This window comes from Ahaetulla prasina, chromosome 1, assembly GCF_028640845.1.
Source record: "Ahaetulla prasina isolate Xishuangbanna chromosome 1, ASM2864084v1, whole genome shotgun sequence".
Taxonomy (NCBI): domain Eukaryota; kingdom Metazoa; phylum Chordata; class Lepidosauria; order Squamata; family Colubridae; genus Ahaetulla; species Ahaetulla prasina.
Genome location: NC_080539.1, coordinates 308795030 through 308807208, shown reverse-complemented (window position 1 = coordinate 308807208; position 12179 = coordinate 308795030). Strand labels below are relative to the sequence as shown.

General features: G+C 39.6%; 1 protein-coding gene across 1 annotated transcript in view; it reads left to right on the top strand.

Moving 5' to 3' along the window:
- The window catches only part of SPRED1 (sprouty related EVH1 domain containing 1), a 109646-nt gene that overhangs the window by 63081 nt on the left and 34386 nt on the right, over window positions 1-12179 (top strand). The window contains exon 2 of the mRNA XM_058162150.1: window positions 8766-8940. Coding sequence (XP_058018133.1) covers window positions 8766-8940 — 175 coding nt within the window. The remainder of the gene's footprint in view (window positions 1-8765; window positions 8941-12179) is intronic.

Here is a 12179-nt window from a genome sequence, read left to right as displayed (position 1 = left end):
ACCGACGCCGGGTCAGAGGCCGCAAAGGCACAACACGGTCCAAAGCTCCAGCCGCGGCCCGTTCCCAGGCCGCAACTAGCTCTTCAGTCGAGTCGTGGGTCAGGTGTTCGGGAAACGGCCCAAGCTCCGTCAGGAACCTCTCCGGGTCCATCAGGCGCCTGGGGCGGGACCCACGCATTGGTTTCGTCTCCTGCGATGGTGGGTAGCGGTCAGAAAGTCTAGACGAAGGAGAAAATGATCTGACCATGACAAAGGTTCCACAACTAAATCATTTAAAACCAGATCATTAAACCACTGGCCAGAGATAAAAATCAGGTCTAGGGTACCTCCCCCGACGTGGGTAGGGCCGTCAATTAACTGAATCAGGTCCATGGCCGTCATGGAAGCCATGAACTCCTGAGCTGCCGAGGATGCTACGCCGGCTGATGGCAAATTGAAATCCCCCATGACCAACAGTCTGGGGGTTTCAACTGCCAACCCGGCCAGCAACTCCAACAGCTCAGGCAGGGCTGTAGTCACGCAGCAAGGAGCCAGGTACGTGATCAACAAGCCCACCTGAGTTCTACGACCCCACTTCACGAAGAGGGATTCACACCCAGCTATCTGAGGCACAGTGGTCTCCTCGGCTCCAGACTCTCCTTGATGATAACCGCCACCCCTCCACCCCTACCCTGGGCCCTCGGCTGATGGAATGCTCGGAAGCCTGGTGGGCACATCTCCACTAGGGGAACCCCCCCTTCGGTGCCCAACCAGGTCTCCGTAACGCCCATAACGTCCGCGGTCCCTTCCTGAATAAGATCTGAAATCAGGGGGGCTTTATTAACCGCGGACCTGGCATTACATAACATCAGCCGGAGGCCCAGGTCCCGATTATCCTGGCCACTCGGGTCACGGGAAATTTCTGGGGGGCCGGAGCACGCAATCGCTCGTAAACAGCGAGGGCGAGCCCCCGAAACCTGATGTGCCCCCCCCTTCCGTCATATCTGCCTCTCCCACTTACCGTAGTAATAGCTCGACCCTGACAAACTGGAACGACACCCCTCGCCATAACCCCAGGACCTATTAAGTTACCGCCGCGAACACATGGTGGACCTAGCCCTTCCCTGACGGGCCCATCCACCCCAGAACCAAACCCGTCAGTTTCCCTCCCCCCCTTAAAATTCCCCTTAAAACTCCCTGGTAAAAAACGATTAAAACAGTTCATTAAAAATCCCCTAAGCCTCCTAGATTTCGCATGCCAACTCTCGGGGTTCCAAAACCCCTCCTCGAGATGTGCCCTCGATAGTGTGGAGGGCCAGACCTGCGAGAGAGGGGAATCTCGCAGGGCAAGAAGGTCCGCAGTTGAAAATCTTCGCATCAATAAAAATACAGTACAGTCAGCAGTCTATCCAAGCCGGTCAAGATGGCAAAATGTCATTGCAGCAAGACTAGACTCCCTGGCTGGCGTGATGGACCATGGACTTCCAGGATTCCGTGGGGCCGTTATTCTACCCCCAAACCCAAACGGCCCCACTTTCCCAGGTCCAAATGACAAGCCATTCTCCTCCAAGTCAGTCCGTACGGCCTTGGTGTTACAGTCAATCTGGGCCTTGATGTCAGAAAAAGGGGGGTCTAAAAGAGGACCAGCCTCGCCTCCAACTCCTCCCTCAGCGGGCCGAACCCTCCAGTAAACATGTCGTGCCGTGCAGCCTCCCCAACAACCTGTCGACATCATTGGGAGCCACAGGGTCAAACTCATCCCAAATGGGCTCAACAAGACGTGCCTCCTCTCCCTCGCTTGGATCATCCCAAATTCGGTCCAGACCGTCCCTCAGCTGAGCGATTTTATCGTATAGATAACCACTAAACTCCTCGGCTCGTCCCTGCAAAGGGTCATCCCGCACCTCCTGATGTAGGAGAGAGCGGGTCACCCGAAACAGGGCAGCCGGGCGGTTATCTGCCGACGCAATGAGGGTGGAGGCGTAAGAACGCCTCGCCTCCCTCATTGCCACTAGGTAGGTCCTAGAATAGGACCTAACTAGTGTCCGATCAGCTTCGGAGCGACTGGACCTCCAGGTGCTCTCCAGGCGTCTTCTCCGGCGTTTCATCTCCCTCAGCCCTTCGGAGAACCAAGGGGCCGGACGAGACCTCCGCCGGGTCAGAGGTCGCAAAGGCGCGACACGGTCCAAGGCCCTGGCCGCGGCCTGTTCCCAGGCCACGACCAGTTCCTCAGCCGTGCCGCGGGCCAGTTCCTCAGGGAATGGCCCAAGCTCCGTCAGGAACCTCTCGGGGTCCATCAGCCCCTGGGACGGAACCACCGTATAGGTTCCGTCTCCCTGCGGTGGTGAATGGCGGTTCGGAAGTCTAGGCGAAGGAGAAAATGATCCGACCATGACATTGGTTCTGTTACTAAATCAACTAACACCAGATCATTTAACCACTGCCCAGAGATATAAATCAGATCCAGCGTGCCTCCCCCCGTGTGCGTAGGGCCATCATTTACTCGAATCAGGTCCAAGGCCGTCATGGAAGCCTGGAACTCCCGAGCTGCCGTCGATGACAAGCCGACTGATGGCAGGTTAAAATCCCCCATGACTATTAAGTCTGGGGGTCTCAACCGCCACAGCAGCGAGTACCTCCAACAGCTCGGGCAGGGCTGTGGTCACGCAGCAAGGAGCCAGGTACGCGATCACCAAGCCCAACTGATTCCTATAGCCCCACCGCACATAGAGGGATTCACAGCCGGCAATCTGAGGAACAGTGGTCTCCCTCGGCTCTAGATCCTCCTTAATAACAACCGCCACCCCCCCACCCCTACCTTGGGCCCTCGGCTGATGAAATGCTCGGAAACCTGGAGGGCACATCTCAACAAGGGGGAACCCCCCCTCTGGGCCCAACCAGGTTTCCGTAATGCCCATAAGGTCCGCGGACTCCCCCTGAATAAGATCGCAGATCAGGGGAGCCTTATTAACCACGGACCGAGCATTACATAACATCAGCCGAAGATCCAAGCTCTGAGGATCATGGCCACCCGAGGAACGGGTAGGGACTGAGGGGCCGGAGCACGCGATCGCTCTCAAACTTGACCACTGTTCTCCCGTTGAAGGATTTGAGGTCATTTGCTCTACATCTTTTCATATGTAATTATTGCTCTTAGGGTATAATTTTTCTTTGGTGGTTGTTTGATTAAATATAATATGATGTTTTGACTCTGTTTTTATAATCAAAACTATGACTTTATCTGATTTCTTCGAAACAAAAAATTCTGAATATTGGAATGGGCATTGCAAATTTAAAGTAATTCTATATGTCCTTATATATGGCTCATTAAAACAGTTAATAGCTTATGGGTTCTTTTATACTGCATTACATTATTATTTCTATTTTATAAATAATACTAGAAATTTAATATATGATCACTTAATATATGATTTTTCATAGGGTTATGTGGAAATAAACCATAATTTATCCAATGCTCATACATAAGATTGATTCTGTACAAAACGTTGTTCTATCTGGTCAGTTATTTTACTTAATCACCTCTTTGCTTTAGCAGATTTTTTTCTTACGGGCAAATTAGAAATTAAATTTAAAATAAACTTTCAAAAGCAATTGAAGGGCTAAAACTGGTTTGGAAATTGACTAGAGCAGGGATTCCCAGGCCACGGATTGGTACCAGCATAGCTTGTTGGGAACCGGACTGCAGAAGTAGCAAGCACGCAAAGCTTCATTTGCGCATGCACGGGACCCCGGATTAGAGTTTATTTTAAATCACAATTTTTGGTTTGCACATTGAGGCAAGCCATAAATCTGCTAAAGAAAATCTAAATTCCAATGTATTTCTGTTTCCAGCTGTACTAGAAAAAATGTGAGAAGCTGTGCATATAGTACAGGCACATCACATGTTACATCAAAACATTAAAAATACAGAGAAAAATGTAGACATTTTTCAGATCCAGGGATTACTTTTATATACCTGCCCCTTTACATAAATTGTATGCTCCCACCAGAAGAGGGTGCATAGGTATGCATGTGCATGTATTCAACCTGTTTCTTTGCTTGGTCTTTTTGTTCCCTTTAGGAGAATCATGATGTGACAAAAGTGACAAAAAAGCTACCTTGCATTTTGCAGATATTGTGTATGGACAGTGAACTGAAAACTTTACAAGGCAGGCAGAAATTAACATAGCAAGGCCAGCTTCCAAGATTTTTTCCCTGTAATTCATCAAAATGGATGCTGTCCTTGTCTCTCAGGGGTTGAATTTGCATTTATTTGTATATAGGGTCATTCTTGGCAAGTGCAGTAGAGAACTCCTTATCCTGATTGTTCCAGGAACTTTACTTTAAAGCCAGTACTGAACCTCTCAGAGTGGGAATGAGAAGGGAAGGAAACATAAGACCTGTTCTCAATCCTCCAAAGAGGGAACAAGCAGTATTGTTCTAGCAGATTCCTGCTTTTTTAAAATTTAAGCTCTATGTTCATTCTTGATGTTTTGATATTTCTCCAAAGGAGAATATTGGTTATCGTTGTATTAAAAACAGCTGATTATGAATACTGCATTTTTATGCAAGTTTAATTATAAGCCTTCCATACTTCAAGAGCATTTTGTATGTGGCCTTTAAATCTGTTTCCCAATTTTGAATAGCTTGTACAGTAGCAAATTAAAAGAAAATGCTTTCTTCGTGGACAACTAAGTCAAGAGGAATTCTTGCCAAGAACACATTGCATTCAAAGCCATTAGTACAGGTTTGAATTTTGTTTACAACTAAGTGAAGCAATTAAATGAGTTTGTCATTCCTTTTAACCTATCCCTTCATAGTCTCTCTCCAAACCTGGATATTCTAAAATATTGATTATAATTTATTTTTGTTTTATATTTTTTTTCCACCCACAACTCTCATTAATGGACGGGTCAACTTGAAGATTAAGCTAATTCTGCATTATGGTCTAATTAGTAATATTTAAATAGCAAAAAAAATACTCCACCCTCTCTTCAATTTTTTGTTTGGTCTTTGTGGTTCATGTTTTTGTTCTTTTGGGTTTTTACTCTTAGGTCTGATTTGATAGAAACACATACAAAGCACAGTACTCTATGAAGTTACACTGTATTAACATTTCTCTGGTGTTTTGTCCAAATGAGTAGAAAATATACTACTTTGTTACTTAATGAAACTTTATAAGTTAAATACTAATATGACAATAGTAAATAATTACTAAATGCATAATTGACATTCTGGTAATTAGTTGTCCTTTAAAAATGAATTAAAACTTTAAAACAAAAACTTGTGTTGAATCTGGTAGGCATGTCCGCTATCCCTATCACCAGCTTCTTAAATCAGTTGTGCCAGTTCCTGGGATCACATAGAAATTGTGCTGTGTCAGGGTGATACAGGATTGAATTAAAGTTATGGTGACAAGGCATATATTTTCTGGGGACTTTATGTTTTATTTAGCATATAGTGAGAGTATGACAAAAGAGAATCAGAGGCTGCACGCCTGCATACATGTCCAGAAAAAAAGCACATCTTTAAGGAGCCACTGATAGATAACAGTGGGCATACACACAAGATCCAAGGCAGCTTTTTGCTTTGAATTCAATATTATTGGATCCCTATTTATTTATTGCACTTTCATAGCACTTTCATAGGGCCTCTGGTGGCTCAACAGACTAATGCAGTCTGTTATTAACAGCAGCTGCTTGCAATTACTGCAGGTTCAAGTCCCACCAGGCCCAAGGTTGACTCAGCCTTCCATCCTTTAGAAGGTAGGTAAAATGAGGACCCAGATTGTTGGGGGCAATAAGTTGACTTTGTATATAATATACAAATGGATGAAGACTATTGCTTGACATAGTGTAAGCCGCCCTGAGTCTTCGGAGATATAAATGCAAATAAAAAAAAATAGCATCTAGCACCTCTCCATACATGGTTGTATTTCAGTGTAGCAATAAACATATGTGTATATTTGTCTTTATTTTTGCAGTTTTGCATGTTTAAGTGTAGTTGATTAAAGTTAGATTAGATTTCTTGTATGTTTGAATTTGTTATGCAATTGCTGTCTTCTCCCGTAAGTCATCGTAGCATGAAATTTACCCTTAGGAATCCAATGGGGATGTAGGGAGAAAGGAAATTTGTTCTACTGACAATTACTGTTCTGTCAACAAATACATATATTATTAGACAACGAATGTCCTGTTGGGTCATTATCTCAGAGATAGTTCCTTACCTAAACAGAATGACCATGAGTAGGCAAAAAGTAATGGAGGTGGGACCGACTGCCTCCATCCCTCCGTTATTTGAATTCTAGCCAGCTTCCCCATTTATTTTGCTTGTGGGAAGCTTGTGCAAGGAGAAAGTCAGTGGGGAAACCAGCAGGAAATTACAAGTCCAAGACCAGCAGGCAGTCAAATGGCTGCTGCTGGGTGGGGAAGGAAGCGAGGAAATGATGGCTTTTCCATATCAAAAAAGTGATATTTAAAAAAGCTGATTGAAGGGCATAGTCAGACTGGAGGTTTCATAATTGTTCTGAATCCGTAATGTGAGGGGATTAGACATGATACTGGTATAATTTTTTTTCCTCTACTGTTGTTCACAGGAGAGCTTCATTTAACTCTATTAACTAACAGACAAGAAAATGAATAAACTGTTCCCATTACATATTTCCATTTGCCCATAAGCAGGATGTCATGTTTATAGACTTAATAGACAGAGATAGATATAGATAGATCTCTGATTGTGCAGAATTCTAAGTAGGCTATAAGATTACCCGTTATTAAACATTTCAGGATTCCTTGTCACATCCCAGGAGATCAAGGTGAAATGCAGTGACAACAGATAGAACATAAACTTCTTTACATTAAGGAGAGTTATCCACATACTTTTTTGCTTTTTCAGTACAAAGAGTGGGTGAGCTTTCACACATTTACAGTATAGATGGCATTACTTTTTCATAATATGGGTTGTAAATAAAAGCAAAAGCTTTGGGATCCATTGTAATCTGAAGTATAATGTTTTTCAGACAATAGAATGCCTATATACAGTACTTAAAATTGCTTATAAGTAAAATTTGACTCTTTTTCTATTGAAGTAATCTTGAATATATTCCTCTGATGAATTTGCAACTTCCTGCTGGCTTTCCCACTGACTTTAGTATGGAAATTGTGTAGACATTCTTGGCCAATCTGTCAATCTACTAAAAATACTAATGAACAATATACAGGACCCTTCCAGTATGTTTGAGTGGATAATAATTGGATTCTGGTTGTATTATTGATAGTAAAGTATTTGTTGTTTTAATTTGTTTACCACATTGGATTATTTTTACCATATTGGATCCATAGTAACAGTGCAGTAAAGTTCTTGAAGAAAAGATAAATCTGACTGGTACACAGTAAAGGAGAATAGTGTTAATTTCATATTATTCTTCATTAAAATGGTATGATCTTGTGTACTTGTGCCTTCCAAAATTTGGTCCTTTACCTGATCTTTTGGCATTTTAGTACCACAGACTAGCTAAAAGCATATTAACTGTTTTCTTTTAAATAAATGTATCAGTATCCTTTTTTAAAAAAGTTTTGTTTCTCAACTGATAAACAACAGAAAAGGAAATTTAAAACCTGCCCTTTATGCTCTTTTCTTTATAATTAGATTACATTGGGGTAGACTAAATGTCCCTTTCACAATCTTTTAACTTCTCCGCCAAAAGCTTCAACTTAAATATTGGGGTGTAAAAGGATGAATACAATATTAATCCTGTTACTATTGGATTCTACTGGATGCTGACCTTCCATCATCATATCCCAAAAAGGCAGTGATGGTAAAATTAAGTTTGCATTTACTGGCAGTTAAGTGACTTTTTGCAGTTAGCAAGTGAGCAAACATTGTGATCATCTCCTACTTAATTCATGCTTTCTTGTGGCAAGTTACTCCAAACTCTGTCCGCTCCTTTCTCACCAAATTAGAGAATGTACCGCTGAATATAAACAGAATTGCATCAAATAATGTGTTGCCCTGGTTACCAGCCGTGACCAATACTGCCATGCTACACATGCTGATGCAAGACTATCACATCCAATGTGGTCTAGTAAATTTTTGAAGAGAAGATTTGTTACAGTGGTTATTTATTTATTTATTTATTTATTTATTTATTTATTTATTCGTATTTCTATACCGCCCTATCTCCCTAAGGACTCCCTTGCTTGTACATCTTGGATCCATTTTCATATAAGAAACATTGGAAATCCCTACCAATAGCATTAAGACTAGGTCACAGTAATTCATTCTCTTGATGATCCAACTAACTGGGCTTTTGCTGATAACAACATTACAAAATTTGCCTCATCTGCCCAAATATGTTCACATAAACTGTATACAATAATCACTAGCAATAGCGACTCATATATCACTTCATAATGCTGTACAGCCCTCTCAAAGCGGTTTATAAAGTCAGCATATTGCCCCCAACAATCTGGGCCCTCATTTAACCGATCTTGGAAGACAGAGTCAACCATGAGCCAGTCAGGATCGAACTGCTGGCAGTTAGCAGAATTAGCCTGCAATATACTGCATTCTAAGTACTGTGCCACCACAGCTCTTCAGTATTCAGTTCAGATTACCAAATGGATTCCCAATGCTGCTGACAATCATGGGATATCAAATGTTTTTGAAAACTGTATGATTAACTGGATGGTTTGAATAATTTAATGTGACTATGCAATGGTTTAATTTAATCATATTCATTCCCAACATAGAAAACTTAATTTTTTCTTATCTTTAATCTGTTTCAGTAATAGTTATGCCCGTGTGCGAGCTGTGGTGATGACCCGTGATGACTCAAGTGGTGGATGGTTACCACTTGCAGGGGGTGGACTAAGCTGCGTCACCATTTTCAAAGTCATTCACCAAGAAGAAAGTGGCTGTGCTGATTTTCTTATACATGGGGAACGTCTCAGGGATAAAACGGTAAAAATAATTATGTCTGTTTTGTGATATTAATTAAAGGGAAGTAACTCCATAAGAAACAGTTTGCAACAACCTATTTTTTATATATGTGTGTTTGTTCCCCTACTTTTTTCTCTTTGAGGGTGTTTATGTGTGTGTGCACATGCGCACCCATACAGACATATGTACAGGTTAATATATGCACCTAAACACATTTAGGTACATAAAATTCAGTTCATAAAATTTTCTAATAATTTGGAAAGTACTGTTGGATTGCATTAAAAGTGATTAATTGAAAAATCCATTAAAATATTCCTACTGCTTGCATTGGAAATACCTAAAAATGGTTTAAAGTGATTTGTAATAATTATCACAATAAATGTGTAAAGTATATCATAAGATTGCAAAATTTGAAAGAAATGTATTGTTGGTACTGTTAAATTTATTGCAGTATTAAATGTTAAGCCTGTGGTCTCCCATGTTGGCTGGGGAATTCTGGGAGTTGAGATCCATACATTTTTAAGTTGCCAAGTTTGAAAAATGCTGTTTTACACTTATCCATTTCAGGATAAGGCTCCTGAATTACACAAACCATAGAAAAAGTGTAAGAAGTAGTAAGCAAATAAATTGGAAGCGGAACTAAAATAAGATTAAATCTACTGCACATTATATTATTCACTATGCTTCTAAATACTTTTTCTGTCTCTGCTTCATGCACCAATTCATACATTGCCTTTAGCCTTTTAAATTTCACGTCTTTTTGATAATCTATCCTTATCTTTCCTTCATAGATCGACTTTGTAATGTGCTTCATGCTCTTTGTCTAACGAAAATATCTCAATGTCCTGCTTTCATACTAGTTAATTTTGTATTTAAACTACATTCATTCAAATCGCATTCATTTCTAACCTTATCTCTTTATTTTGCCATACATATCCTTTTTCAGTTCATAAAGTAAATCCCATTTCAATTCACTGTGTTGTTTCTCCTGACATATCCAGCCCTCATTTCCATGGAACACAATGGTCAGAATTGTGCACCTACATACATATTTTAATTGCTTTCTGTAAATACAGATTCCTTACAGTAGACCAGGTAACAGCAATTGCTTTTTTACTGGTATTTAACAGAATAATATATTTATCCATCTTTAGAAAACCTACCCTTGTATAGAATATTTTTCTATTTGTTCTTTTTTGTTGTTGTTTGAGATCCATTATCCTCATTCATACAGTATTCTGTATCTAATTTCACTGCAGTCATTTGGGTTCCTAGTCAAGAGTAGTACATCATTTGCAGCCATTTCCATGTCCATGACTAATACACTTCTAGTTTTATTTTTATTTTTATTTTTTATAAATAATTTTTATTTCCATTTTTCAACATCATATTTATGTACAAACTATTATCCATCATTAATCATTAATTTTTATTTATTACTGATTCAGGCCTGCCCGATTGCCACTTCCTTTCTTCACAACCTCCCTCTCTACCCTCTACTACTTTCCCATCCTTCATCTCCTTCACTTTACTACTTCCTCTCCTCTTTCTCCACTCCTCCCTTCTTCCACCCTATCTAACCTTCTTATTCCCCTCCTCCTTCTCTACTCTTTCTTACCTACTTTCTTCCCTCCTTCTACTCCTCTCTCCTTTTCTTCCTGAAATGGCAGTCGAGCATCCCCAATATCATTTAAAAAATTTTAATTTCATATCTTCAAAAATTACTGTACATTAATAATCAATCCATGTATCATTTCCCCCCCCCTCCCCCTCCCATCCCCTCAGACTTCCCAGAGCAAATACCGGGTATTATGACCAACAATCACAAACTAAAGTATACAAAATATACATAACCTCCCACCTTTAAAAATTTAAAACTTTAGATCCCCTCACAATAAAAATAAAAAGATAGGAAAGAATAATAAAAAAGAAAAGAAAAGAAGCAATACCAACTTCACATATTACTTCTTCTTACAGTCCATTTTTAAAATTAATCCATCTTCTCAAATTCAATTTTTTTTCCACTTGTATATTCCTTCAGATTTCATAAGTCCATTTCTCAAATTACTGTCCATCTTCTCGAACTCAAATTTTTATCACTTATATATTTCTTCAATTGCCATAACATTTAATGTCCGTTCTTCTTACAGTCCATTTTAAAAATTAGTCCATCTTCTAAAGTTCAATTTTTTTTCACCCACTTGTATATTCCTTCAAATTTCATAAGTCCATTTCTTAATTTACAATCCAGCTTCTCAAATTCAAATTTTCATCACTTATATATTTCTTCAATTGTCATAAGATTTAATATCCAATCTTCCAATACTACTCCATCAATCAAATATCATTTCAAATAAAATCTCTCAAATATATTTCCAGCTTAACTTCATAACTTTTACTATCTATAAACGTATCATTTAAAACAAATAATCATTTAAACTACATCCACAATATAACAGTAAGCAGTTAAAATCATTACATCCACATTATCTAAATTCATAAATTTCACTTTCCATCCTTCACAATTGAATAATATCATCCCATAGATTTATACCATACGAATAGCAAATAACAAAAATCCTATAATTTATATCCTAAACAAATCAATTCCAAAAATTAACCATAATCATCATATTCACATCTTAAACATTCCTCCCCTCTCCCATTCTATTTTCCATCATTTCCAAACCAATTAACTTAGCATCTAACAACAAAGGATTCCCACTCTTTAAAACATTAATATAAAAATGTCTCGCTTTCATAACTGAATTAAGAAAATACTTTCTGCCTCTAAAATTCACTGACAAACCCATTGGGACTTCCCATCTAAAATATATCTGATGTTTCTTAAACTCATCCACTAAAAAAGCAAATTCTCTTCTCTTTCTTAACATTTTAGGAGGAATTTCCTTCATCATTTTTATATCTTGTCCCAATATTTGAAATTTATTTTTATAAAAGGCTTGCAAAATTTCATACCTAACCTTTTTAGTTGTAAAATAAATAACCACATCCCTCGGTACTCTATTTTGTCTTGCCCACCAAGAATTAACACGATAAATTCTTTCAATATTAGTCTCAAAATCTTCTGGCTCCACACCCTTTATCTGAGCAAAGGCTTGCATAAAAATCTCCTTTAAATTTTCCTTCCTATTTTGTTTCAACCCCCTCACCCTTATAGCATATTCCATTAATCTATATTGTAATATTACTCTTTCTTCATCTGCCCTATCTACCTTTGCCTGTATATCTTCCATCTT